Consider the following 13,198-nt stretch of genomic DNA (forward strand, 5'->3'; position numbering starts at 1 on the left):
GCCTTCATAGTCTGATCCTGTGGCAAGGTTTCTTTGGTCGAATGTGATGTGGTGCGAGACTCATGAGTCTGGATACTAGGCGGTGTTAGGGAGAGCTGATGGCAGCGAGAGGAATGCTTGTGGATTCGCTACTGTAGGTGACTGCATCTTTGGATCTTGGTAACGTTGCTGATTGCCTGAGGCATTGTGGAATGACATTGAAGGTGGTTGAGCTGTGTTTAAGGGTTGCAGTTGAGGATTCATGAATTCTTGATTGAACCTATGGTAACACTGTATAACTATATGTCCTATCTTTTCACATAATTGGCACTGAGGTCTGCTACCTTACCACCACGTAGACCTTCCAGAACCTCTGAAGTAGCCTCTGCCTCGCGTTCCTCGAAATCCACCTCTGTTGTAGTGATGATAGCTTCTATCTTGCACTTTTTCTTGTTCCTCACTGCTTTGAGCTATATTTGCATGAACCAGCCCTAAATCTGTCTTTCTGAATCTATCAATCAGCTCTTCTTCTGTGAGTAATTATGACTCAAATTCGCTTTTTGTTATGTGGTCCATTCTTGCAGTTGTAACTATAATGAATGCCCGATATTCCTCACTGAGACCTCCTAGTGCTGCTTCTATGTATTTTTCCTTGGTAAGTGGTGCTCCAAGAGCGTTCAACGCGTCTGCTACCTGATTGATTTTTGAGATATATTCAGCTGCCGATGATCCTTGTTTCTTGAACGTCTTCAGCTGTGTCTTCAACTGCTTAATCTTTGATTTGACTCTGGCTTCAAAGTATTCATCTAACACATGCCAGCTCTAATATGCATGATCATATTCAATTACTCGATTTACAAAATTTTGCTCCATTGATGCAATTAACTAAGCTACCAGACATTGATCTCGCACCTCCCAGTCTATGTATTGCTGTGCTTCAATTCCATTACATCTATCTAATTCTGAGTTGAATTGCGCTGGAACCTTTCTTGGATCAAGATGATTTTGAAGCTTGTTTACCTTGATGCACGCTAGTGCCTATTTCTTCCATGCTTTGTAGTTGTTTTCATTAAGTTTGATCGCCGAGAAAGCCGTGAAGGGATTCTAGCTGAGGAAGCTCGTTGGAGCTTGTGAGATTTGTGCAGCGTTATCCATGGATCGAAGAAAGCTCTGATACCATGTGAAGGTATCAGCCTCTTTGAGAAAAAGAAGAAGAAGAAGATGCTGGAAGATTTTGGAAGAATAATAGTAAAATGAATTTAACTGCACAAAAGATAGTACAGGGACTGATATATATATATATATATATATATATATATATATATATATATATATATATATATATATATATATATATATATATATATATATATATAGGGTTTAACGGAAAGACTAATTGACTTCTAACAACTTTGTTGATTTGGCTAAGTAATTCTAACTAATTACACGTGTTTTTTGCAAGTGCAGGGTCATTGCTACTAACATCAACCCTGCTACTGGACTTTATTCTTTTATTGCTACTAACACTCAAAGATAAAAAATAACTCCAAAAAATTTCAACGATAAACAAGTTTCCAAAAAATTTAAAAACGCGACAAAAATAATTAAATATTAAATTGTATTCTAAAAAAAGACTTTAAAAATCATATTTTGATTCAATTTTTTTAAACATAGAAAAATAAAATATTTTTATTTTTAAAATTTGATAATTTTGTGTCAACTAATTTTTTTAAAAAAAAGATTTATTGTAAATGACTGAGTTTTTTTTAAATAAAAAAAATCTCAAGTTCAAATTTTACTCTAATTTTTTGCGTGTACCTTCTAAATATTTAAATATTGCTATAAAAATTTCCATCAAATAAATAAGTCATCTATTAAATATAAAATATTTTATATTACTTATGGAAAAATAAATATTTATTAATTAGTTTTTTCATATTTTAAAATAATTTAAGAACTTATTTTCCGTTAGCATTTTTTAGAAGTTATTTTTATTAGCAAAATAAACTTTTACCCTCCCTGATTTTTTATTATTGACTGCCTGTCCTTGGTGAAAATGTTGTTTACTCTTTCTTTTTCTGTTTTATTGTTTCTTCATTTTTTTTTCTTTTCCACAAAGTTGGTTCTTTTTGCAATGGTTAACTGCCTTTCTTTCCATCCCTTTTGAAATTCTGTGTCTCGCATTACCCTCTATATATTTGAAGTTTCCCCCGCAAACTCTTTGTCTCTGTCTCAAAGTTTCTCTCTTTTTCTTCTTTTCTGTTGCTGCGTTCATTTTCCTGTTGAAGTGTTTAGTGTTCTACTTGTCACTCATTGTTCAGTGTTAAACTGTTAAAGCATCAAAGGAAATTTAGCTTCTTTGGTTATTATTAAGCCATGGAAGAGACATTTGTTCCATTTCGTGGAATAAAGAATGATCTTCAAGGAAGATTCATGTGTTACAAGCAAGATTGGATTGGTGGTCTCAATGCTGGTTTCAGGTGCTTCTTTCTTATAATATAAAGATTCTCGCTTTTATTTTATTTTATTTATTTATTATACTTTGATATTTTTTCTGGGACCATTTTTTTTTATATGTTAACTTGGTAATTGAATTATTGTTTTCTTAGGATATTAGCCCCCACTACATACATATTTTTTGCTTCAGCAATTCCAGTCATCTCATTTGGAGAACAATTGGAAAGAGATACAGGTACATGAAAGTCCTAGTTACGTTTCTATTGGTCTTCTTACTGATCTCATATGGTAATTAAGAAAGATTAATTAAGAAAGATTAATGCAGTAAGCTGTAAGCCTCAAGTGTGATCATGTGCATTGTTCCAACAATTTCCAGATGGAGTGCTTACTGCAGTTCAAACGTTAGCATCTACTGCATTGTGTGGACTCATACATTCTATTCTAGGAGGCCAGCCTCTGTTGATTCTCGGAGTCGCGGAACCAACTGTGATTATGTATACATTCATGTTCAATTTCGCTAAAAGTAGACCGGATTTGGGTTCTTCGCTCTTTCTGGCATGGAGTGCATGGTATAATATAGACTTCTTACTTTGAGATTCAAAAGTGACTTAGGCGGGTGTGTTTGTTTAACTCAATTTTGTCATAAAATCACTTTCTTTAGCCAAAAGAAGTTTGTTTTCACATGTTTGGATGGTTTTCTTTCTTCAAAAAATATTGAGTTAGGTAAAGAAAAAATAAGTTTTCGGCTTTTTCAATCATGTAGAATATTTGAGCTGTAAGTTTTCAGGTTCTCCTTAATCATTTATGCTCTTTGTTTTAACTTTTCCCGCAAACACTCTTAAGCTTATTTGCCTTGTGAATTCATTGTATGTGCAGGGTATGCTTGTGGACAGCAGTTTTCTTGTTCCTGTTGGCTATCTTGGGAGCCTGCTCCATCATCAACAGGTTTACGCGCATAGCCGGGGAACTGTTCGGCCTTCTTATCGCAATGCTCTTCATGCAAGAGGCTATTAGGGTAAGAGGCATAACTTTTCTGCTTTCTCAGTATCTCAAATAAAATTTTTGAGGTTTAATGATTATGTGGTTGTTTAGTATAGTAATGGAAAATAACATGCTATGTGATACATATGTATTTGGATGGCAATTGATTCAAGATGCTGTCTAATTTGGCTTAATAGGGACTCATAAATGAGTTTAATGTACCTGAAAGAGCAAATCCAGCATCAGCTGAGTTTCAACCCTCATGGAGATTTGGAAATGGCATGTTTGCTCTGGTTCTGTCCTTTGGCCTACTGCTTACAGCATTGAGAAGCCGAAAAGCAAGGTCTTGGCGGTATGGTTCAGGTATCGATTTTCATTTCTGTATAGTCAATTTGTGGATTGTTGACAGAAAGTTGCAAGAAATATTAAGCACTTCCATTAGGATATTCTTTAATCATGTTTCAATAGTTCTTATAAGATTTATTTTCCCTCTAATTGCAGGATGGTTAAGGAGCTTTATAGCAGATTATGGTGTCCCATTGATGGTTCTGTTATGGACTGCTGTTTCTTATATACCAGCTGGTAGTGTTCCAAAAGGAATACCTAGGCGTCTCTCAAGTCCGAATCCATGGTCCCCGGGTGCATATGAGAACTGGACTGTCATAAAGGCATGATTACTTGAAAATCCGAGATTTTGTTGCTACATTATGTGATTCAATTAGCCACTAATGCATTTATCAAGTTATGCGAGATGCTTGTGCATCAGACTGCCCTTTTTAGAGTTTTACATTGACATCTAATTACGTGTTGTCCGTTTTAGATAGCGTTTGGTGTCGAAATTAACTGCTTTTGTCTAATTAGATGTTAGCTTAAAAGAGTTTCTACACTAACTCAGTTCATAGAAATTTACCTAACATGTCTACTAAATTTGCTCACAAAAAATCACCTACAGGATATGCTGGATGTGCCAATTATGTATATCATTGGAGCATTTATTCCTGCAACAATGATTGCTGTGCTTTATTATTTTGATCATAGTGTGGCATCTCAGCTTGCTCAGCAGAAAGAATTCAATCTAAGAAAGCCACCTTCTTTCCATTATGATTTACTTCTTTTGGGATTCATGGTACATTATCCTCCTTGCTCTTTTCATCTCTTACATGTATTTAAATTCCTTCAGTTCTTTGCTATTTATGCCTAAAGCTCTTCGCTTTCGCCTTGCAGTCAGATTCATTTAGATTCCATTTGAAGTTCTTTAATGTATGATAGGTTATATTATGTGGTCTAATTGGAATTCCCCCATCAAATGGTGTGATTCCACAATCTCCAATGCATACCAAAAGCTTAGCTACACTAAAGCACCAGGTAGATATGCAGCTTACCAGTTTTCTTGCTTTGTAGAGCTTCAGCTTCACCATGATTAGGAGTAAAATGATAAAGCAAAATCAGAAGCAGAATATATAATGTTTTCTTGATATCGTTTCGTCATGTTTGTTACTTTGTCGTGATAATCATTTTGGTGATTGTCAGATACTTAGAAACCAGCTTGTCACCACGGCTCGAAGTTGTATAACAAAGAAGTCAAGCATGGGACAACTATATGAAAGCATAAAAGAAGCTTACCAGCAGATGCAAACCCCTCTAGTTCACCAGGAGTCTTCTCGAGTATGCAGAATCGTTGTCTTTTGTTAGTTACCCTTACTGTCTCACCAATGGCATGAATAATCTTCATTTTATTGTTTTGGCAGGGGTTAAAAGAGTTGAAAGAGTCGACGATTCAATTGACATCAAGCATGGAGAGTATGAATGCTGCAATTGATGAGTCAGTATTTGATGTCGAAAAGGAAATCGAAGACATCTTGCCTATCGAGGTCAAAGAACAAAGAGTGAGCAACTTACTCCAATCTTTGATGGTAGGAGGATGTATAGCAGCAATGCCATTCCTGAAAACGATTCCAACTTCTGTACTCTGTGGTTATTTTGCATTCATGGCCATCGAGAACTTACCCGGGAACCAGTTCTGGGAACGCATTTTGCTAATTTTCACTGCTCCGAGCAAGAGATACAAGTATTGTCCTAAACACCATTTCAACTCCCCAGAAAATTCATTGAGTTTCATTCTCTAACTTGCTTTTTTGCTCTTTTCTTTTCGTTTTTTTTTTAAATAGAGTTTTGGAGGAGAGCCACACAACTTACATTGAAACAGTACCTTTCACAAGAATTGCAGCATTCACGATCTTCCAGACTGTGTACTTGATTGTTTGTTTTGGTATCACATGGATTCCAATTGCTGGGGTTCTGTTCCCTCTTATGATCATGCTTCTTGTTCCTGTAAGACAATACATTCTGCCCAAGTTTTTCAAAACTGCGCACCTCCAAGATTTAGATGCTGCAGAATATGAAGAAGTACCCGCCACACCGTTCAACCAAGCCACGGTAAGATTTATCTTGTATCATCATACTGCATTGAACTTAAATGACTCTTGCATCGAAATGGCAAAAATTGCATACCAATATGTGCGAAATGGCTTTCTTGTTGCTTTTGGCCAATCTGTGACATAACCTCATGTATTCAATGCTTGCTCGGATTCTGCAGGAGGGAGACTTGGGCAAGACAGCTTCCTTCCCAAATGATGGAGAGATTCTAGATGGTCTAATTACTCGAAGCCGGGGTGAGATAAGGTGCGTTTGCAGCCCAAAGACAAGGAGCTCCACCCCACCAACACGAGAGTTGGCAAATTTTCAGAGAAGTTCGAGCTTGCCAGATAGAGTATACAGCCCTCGGATAAGAGAATTAAGAGGAAATCAGTAAATCACAGCCCTCATGGTGTTGATGGAAAAGGACCATTCAGTCCTGCTGAAGCAAGGGAATCCGATCTGAGTAACGTTGGTTGAATGCTATAGGTCTAGCTACATAACACATTCAATTGCAAGGATTGCTTGGAAAGGTTGCAAGATCCTTGTTCCCTGTAAACATCTCATTCTTGGCAAAGCCAATTGTTGTTTCAGATTATTTAGTTGGGATATTGTAAAAATCATTTTCTTCTCTTGTCCCTTTAATTTTATGGTTTTTTTTCAATTGTAAGGCAAGAATAATTAGTGTCTTTTTTTTTTGTTAGTCCTTCAGTCTTGTTTTTCTAAAGATGGTGACTCAGGCATGGGCTGACAACCTTCGTTATTTCACAAACCAATTCCACTCAAGTCCCAATAGGCCAATACCTCGGATGCAAGGCCTTGGTCTAGTGGTCAATCATGTATGCCTTGTAGTAAGTGCACCTGGGTTCAAGACTTGTCTAGGCTAAATAGTGGATGGAACCCTTAAGTATTGTGTGTGTAATTGTGGTGTGAGTGAGTTTGTAATGCTTAGGATTAGAAATTATCTAATTCATTTGACCCCAAAAAAAATATTCCAATGGCCAATACCCCATGCTTGGTTTCACATGAAAAAAAAAAGTACAAATGCAACAAAAACATTCTAAAATCTAAACCATAAAAGACCAGTATCAACTAACCACCTAAACTATCAGAAATCCAGGAGTAACAATGTCATATATTGGAACATAATGCCACGATATCTTGAAGGAGACTTCAGCTTGGAATCTTTTAATGTATCATAGACAAGGTCATTTGACAGAACGTAAAATGTAATTTTAAGAAACTTTAGAACTCTTGACATGAAAAGCACTAGTAAAAGAAAAAGGCACCATGTTATTTTCTACAATTTTATTTTTTTCATGAGTATAACAATCTCTCCAGCCCTTTGGAAGATTCGGCCAATGCACGATCTGACAAACCTTGCATTGATGAAGGGGTTGAATAATTAAGAACAGAGCCAACTAAACTGCTTTAGGACTCTTGCTAAATTTACGACCAGATAATTGCTCTGACTCATATAGTATGTGGTTGATAAGTCCCCTTGCTGCACTGCAAAACCAAGGGAAATAATATATCATTTTGCACCCAGAATCACTGGTTGTATGCATATCAGCAATAACTCCCACATTCATGTTCATGTTGATATCAGCCGTGTATTATCTGCTGGAATTAAAGAAGAAAAAAGCGAGGAATCTAGAATACTTGCTCAACAGTCAACATTGATACACTATATTAAGGCACATCCTTACTTATCCTTTAACTGCTGAATCTTTTCAGGATCTGTCTCGTGCATGTTTTGCTTAAACTGTTGTCTCACCATATCAACAAGAAGCTGTGTGTTATGTTGCTGCAATTGCATGCAAATACACAATGTAATCAGTTTCATACATCTTATCTTTCTAACATGCATATTAGATATCTAGCACAAATCTGGAGGGAGTACACTACTAGCTGCGAAAGGATGTTAACAAGTATAAACAAGAATACCATGATCATAGGTAATGTGAATGAAAAAAAGAATAACGGATGAAACATAAATGTGTGATGCTCATTAAGCTTTCATCAGAATTAAAATTGTGCATCTTTAAAAGTACAATCGCACTTCAAACTCAAAGAAGCCAAATTTCTTCAGACATACTCCTATTATCCTATTTACTTAACGCATTAAGTATTAACAAGACGGATCAGTTATATGAATGCATTAAGTATAATACTCAACCAACTAATATGCAATCCACCGTTGATGTTTATAATTTTCTTTTCCTCAACTACTCTCATCATGGGCTAAATACTATGTGATGTGAGTTCCCTTAATGAAAAAGGTAAAGCTGAATCTTCTTTGAATAATATCTAGTACTATACTACTTTCTTCTTCTTTGAATAACCACGAAGATTATACACTGAATCAACAGGCAGTCATCCTACATGTTGAATCTTTACATACAATAGTAGTGAGCATCAAATAAAATGTCTTTTGAAAACATAGATCGCAAACTTGAGACACTGATGTTAATCTTCCTCTGCAATAAAATTCACCATGGCTACACAAGAAACCCATCATTTCTAAAAACGAGAAGATCACGTACCCGATGGCCAATATACTTAGCTCTTCGTAGGCATTCACGGTAAAGCTGAACAAACAAACAAAAAAGATATTTTTATCAGCAAAGAAAAAGGTCCCAAATTTCAAACACAAGCACATAGATTCCACTAAAAAGGAAGCATCAGAAAGTTTAGTCTGTGACCCTAATGGCATTGTTGGCCAGCTCAGGAGGCAGTGCTGTTTGAAGAGACGGCATTTTCGGCGAAAACTACCCAACCCTGCGAAACGAAACCAAACAAGTTAAGTCCTTCAATGTCACAGAGACAATTCATCGAACAGTTTCAAGGCAGAGAGCAAGCTTGATCTAACGAAGAAATTGAACGAGACCAATGTGAGAACAAGGGATTGGGATCATTGGTACTTGCCTGATTCTCAATCTGATATGGATGGATGAAAAATTCGAAATCAAAATCAACTTGTGGTGGACGCAGGAGGAGGAGGAGGTTTGCGAGGTAGTTACGGGCAGTTGATGGGCAGTCTGGGGCGGAGCGGATGGAGGTGGAGATGAGATTGGCAACGGTGCTGTCGTCAAAGGAATAACCGAATAAAGATTTGGAATGCTAAGGTGAAGAAAAAAGGATATTGTCTACGAAGCAGGGACGCTTTTTTGGGGGCAAAACACATAAATAAACTAAAACTAGTCTAATATTATGTGATTTACCCAAAAAAATGTTTTATTGATCTTCAAATCATATTCCTATATAAATTCAATTAGTTAAATTCGATTTAAGTGATATAGTAATAAATCGAATTAGTAAGATTCGAATTACATGAAAATTCCTATTTTTTTGCATAAATCAAATTGAAGGAAGCAGTAAATCAAGTGTGATCTATTTGAATTACATGTCTTTAATAAATCGAATAAGACGGTTCGATTTATAAATAAAAATGGCCAGGATAAATCAAAACAAACAAGGTCGAATTAGTGTTTTGAGCTATATGTACAAATCAATTTACCAAGATATATAAATGGACGTAAGTTAATTCAATTTATTATTGATTCAAACATAGATAAATAATACATTTAATAATACCCATAATGAATATAATAAAGAGTACATTCAATAATAAATTAAAAAAATAATAATTATAAATATTTTCTATAAATTTTTTAAAAATCCCATTATAAATTATAAATAATTATAAAATTTAAAATTTAGAATTTAGTTTTTAATATTTAAAATTAATAAAATATTTATCAAAAATATTATATTTTATTGATCAATTAACATTATTAAATTTATTTGACCATGATAATATTCAAATGATTGATTAGTTTTTATCTAAAAATATTTTTATTCCATTTAATATTTAATTTTGGTAAAACATTAATTAATTTTATCTAAATTTAGTTATTATGAATTCTAACTTCTAATAAGATTGTTATTAATAAAAATTTTAAATTTTTTATTTTAATAAATGCTCAACAAATCATTAAAAATATAACTTCATAACCAATACAAATTTCACTTTATAACCAATTTATGGTCCAAACTTTATAAAGTTGAATTTTTAATGATTTATTCAGCATTTGTTAAAATAAAAAAAATTAAAATTTTTATTAATAACAATCTTAACATGTATTCTTAGAAGTTAGAATTCATAATAACTAAATTTAAAATTAATTAATATTTTATCAAATTTAAATATTAAATAGAATAAAAATATTTTTATATAGAAACTAATCAATGATCTGGATATTATCGATTTATCATGGTTAATAGATTCAATAAGGCACTAATAAAATATAATATTTTTAGCAAATATTTTATTTATTTTAAATATTAAAAACTAAATTTTAAATCTTAAATTTTATAATTATTTATAATTTATATTGAAATTTTTAATTATTTATAGGAAATATTTATAATTATTATTTTTTTAGTTTATTATTGAATGTATTTTTTATTGTATTCATTATGCGTATTATTAAATGTATTCTTTATATATGTTTGGACCATAATAAATTGAATTAACTTACATCAATTTATATATCTTGATAAATCGATTTGTGCATATAGCTCAACGCATTGATAAAACAAGATTTCCATATAATTTGAATCTTACCAATTTGATTTGCTACTATATTGCATAAATTGAATTTAACCAATTCTATTTACATCGAAATATGGTTTGGGGATCAACGTAACATTTTTTTATTTAGGTGAATCACGTAATATTGGACTAGTTTTGATTTATTTATGTGTTTTGTCCCACTTTTTTGAGTTGGTGTGTTTATGTACTCTTATTTGACATGTGTATCTATTGTGTCCAACTATATTTTAATAAAAATAAAAAAATTTTCGTCAAACATAGTTGAACATACTTAAATATTAGGGTTAAGTACGATTTTGGTCCTTAAGGTAGGGGCTGAAAATTTATTTCGTTTCCGACCTTTTTTCGCTACAAAATGGTCCCAAAGATTTAACTTAGTTTTAAAATTGTCCTTTTTACCAAAATTTTAATTTTTATTACCAAATTATCCCTAATTAAAAAATATTAAAAACAAAAAAAATGGGTTAAAGGTTGGGGAACAGGGGAAGGGTTAATCACGCTGGGGAGGTGGGTTTTTAATGGAAGAAGAGGGAGAAGGGAAGGTGGGGAAGGGAAGGGGAAGGGAATCCGCCGCCGCTGCTCCTCGTTGTCGCCGCTGCTCTTTGTCGTTCAGTCGCTGGAACTCGCCGCTGCTCCTCGACGTCGACGCCAGTAGATCCGGGAGGGTGGACGTCGTGCACCGCTCGCCACTCGCCGTTTCTGCTTCTTCTCCTCACTCAGTTGCCGGTCGTCACTGCTCCTTGCCGGTCGCCACTGCTTCCAATTGGGTTTGCTGTCTTCTTGGTCCACTTGACAACCATTCCTATCATTGGAACTGGGATTAACCCAGCTAGGAGTCTTGGTGCTGCCATCATCTTCAACAGAGACCATGCCTGGAATGATCAGGTATATCTTCTCGTTTCTGGCCTTTTTTTCTCACTCATTTCTTTCTGAATTTCATATCTCCTTTCCTTCATTACAGTGAATTTTCTGGATTGGGCCTTTCATTGGAGCTGCTCTTGCTGCTGTGTAGCACCAGATAATCATCTGATTTCGATTCTGTTTATGCTTCTGATTACATTGATTTTACTTCTGATTACATTGGGCCTTTCTTTTTGTTTTTACTTCTGTTTATGCTTCTATTTCACTCTGATTCTAATTTTGTTTATGCTTCTGATTACATTGATTTTGCTTCTGATTTTATTATTGTTACTGCTGGTGGTGTTGTTGTTCTTCTGCTTTTGGTTGTTGTGGCTTCATTGTTGCTACTGCTTTTGCTCTGTTTCTGGTTGAATTTGGGGAAGTAAAGGAAGGGGAAGGGGATTCTGGTTGATTTTGAGGAAGAAGGGGAAGGGTATTTTAGTCCGAACGACGATTTCAAAACTAAGTTAAACCTTTGGACCATTTTGTAGCGAAAAAAGGCTGCGAACAAAATAAAATTTCAGCCCCTACCTTATGGACCAAAATCGTACTTAACCCTAAATATTATTATTTATCAACATGTCAAACTTAATTCTTAACATATATTTTTAAAATAAATTTAAAAATAATATATATTATTATTTATTAAAATAAAAATATTTTAAATAATTAAAATAATACATTAAAAATAAAAAAAAATTAATTTATATTATAATATTAATAAAATATCAAAATAGCATTACGGCATATATATATATGTGTGTGTGTGTGTGTGTGTGTGTGTGTGTATTCTATGTCTTATAAAATTTTAAAATTCATGTATTGGCGTTTGTATCATGTTATATCCTGTGACCGTATGAGTATCTGTGTATAGTAGAATATTATAATTCTTTTATTATTAAATAACATTTTTTTATATGTGTTTTCTTGATTTTATTTAAAGATGGTAAAAAATTATACTTTACAACATTAATTTAGGGTAAAAAAATGAAAGAATTCATTTTGTAAAAAATATATAAGAAAAAAGTCACAAATGATAATAATAATTGACAAAATAATTTAAAAATATAAAATATATATTATAAATATGTGAAAAAATAATACATATAACTATAACAAATAATTAAATTGATTAAATTTACTAAACTAATTTTTAACTTCTCTCAATGTCAAAAAATTATATTTAATTTATATAGATGTATTAATATTTTGGTTATAACTTTAGTTAAAAAAATTGATTCTTTAAATTTGCTTAGCAACTACATAAATTGAGTTTGTCTATAAAATTTTTTTTTTTGGGTTCTGTTTCTAACAAATTCTTCATATATGAATTCAGAAATTTATACCAATATATGAAACCAGAGTTGATTAGTGCTAATTAGAAAAAAAATTATATATTCATATATGAATAGACAAATCTACACATGCAAATAGAAAAAGTAACATTGAAAAAGAATACAATGAAAAATGAAAAATAAGAATATATTGAAGCTCAAAAATTTAAATATGAATAATTTTTTGGTATTGCCCTTTAACGATTTTTTTATATGAAAAAAATATTAGTGTTTTTGTTAGAAATGGAAATATTTAGTGTAATTACAAGTGAGTAGATTGAGATAAGCCTCAAAGTGGTCCCTGAAGTTACCGTCGAGTCTCATAGTAATCCCTGAAGTTAAAAATTACTTATATTCATCCCTGAAGTTGCACTCCGGAACTCAGACTCGTCCTTCCGGCCAATTTCGTCCAGCTGGCGCAACCGAAAAGCTGACTTGGACCCGTTGGTGACACGCTGTCAGCATAACAGCTAGCTGACGTGGCGACGTAAACTGTTTTGACTCAATTTGGTCC

At 33.3% G+C, this 13,198-nt stretch overlaps 1 protein-coding gene and 1 pseudogene across 2 annotated transcripts; one reads left to right on the forward strand and one right to left on the reverse strand.

Annotated features, from left to right (window-relative positions):
• The first annotated feature begins 2,355 nt into the window (after positions 1-2,355).
• LOC107637592 (boron transporter 1-like) lies at positions 2,356-6,312 on the forward strand (annotated as a pseudogene). The gene is made up of 12 exons (XR_015881112.1): positions 2,356-2,459; positions 2,589-2,671; positions 2,813-3,005; positions 3,313-3,451; positions 3,615-3,780; positions 3,919-4,085; positions 4,370-4,543; positions 4,687-4,782; positions 4,948-5,082; positions 5,166-5,485; positions 5,586-5,853; positions 6,014-6,312. The product of XR_015881112.1 is annotated as a boron transporter 1-like (transcript).
• Positions 6,313-6,938: 626 nt separating this feature from the next.
• Positions 6,939-9,021, reverse strand: LOC107638887 (uncharacterized). The gene is made up of 5 exons (XM_016342287.3): positions 8,761-9,021; positions 8,538-8,613; positions 8,379-8,423; positions 7,542-7,639; positions 6,939-7,341 (listed from the first exon to the last, which is right to left on the reverse strand). The coding sequence occupies exons 2-5, from the start codon at positions 8,589-8,591 to the stop codon at positions 7,254-7,256; spliced, it is 285 nt and encodes a 94-aa protein (XP_016197773.1). The 5' UTR covers positions 8,592-8,613; positions 8,761-9,021; the 3' UTR covers positions 6,939-7,253.
• Between the last annotated feature and the right edge of the window lie 4,177 nt (positions 9,022-13,198).

The sequence above is a fragment of the Arachis ipaensis genome, chromosome B4 (assembly GCF_059453495.1).
Source record: "Arachis ipaensis isolate K30076 ecotype BB chromosome B4, ASM5945349v1, whole genome shotgun sequence".
Classification (NCBI taxonomy): domain Eukaryota; kingdom Viridiplantae; phylum Streptophyta; class Magnoliopsida; order Fabales; family Fabaceae; genus Arachis; species Arachis ipaensis.

What these genes read in the sequence shown, in the direction of transcription:
- LOC107638887 (XM_016342287.3), bottom strand. Translation starts at nt 8,591, where the DNA reads ATGCCGTCTCTTCAAACAGCACTGCCTCCTGAGCTGGCCAACAATGCC. An exon ending in TGGCCAACAATGCCATTAGG is followed by an intron (nt 8,424 to 8,537) that starts GTCACAGACTAA and finishes TTGTTTGTTCAG; the next exon opens with CTTTACCGTGAATGCCTACG. An exon ending in ATTCAGCAGTTAAAGGATAA is followed by an intron (nt 7,342 to 7,541) that starts GTAAGGATGTGC and finishes TTGGTTTTGCAG; the next exon opens with TGCAGCAAGGGGACTTATCA.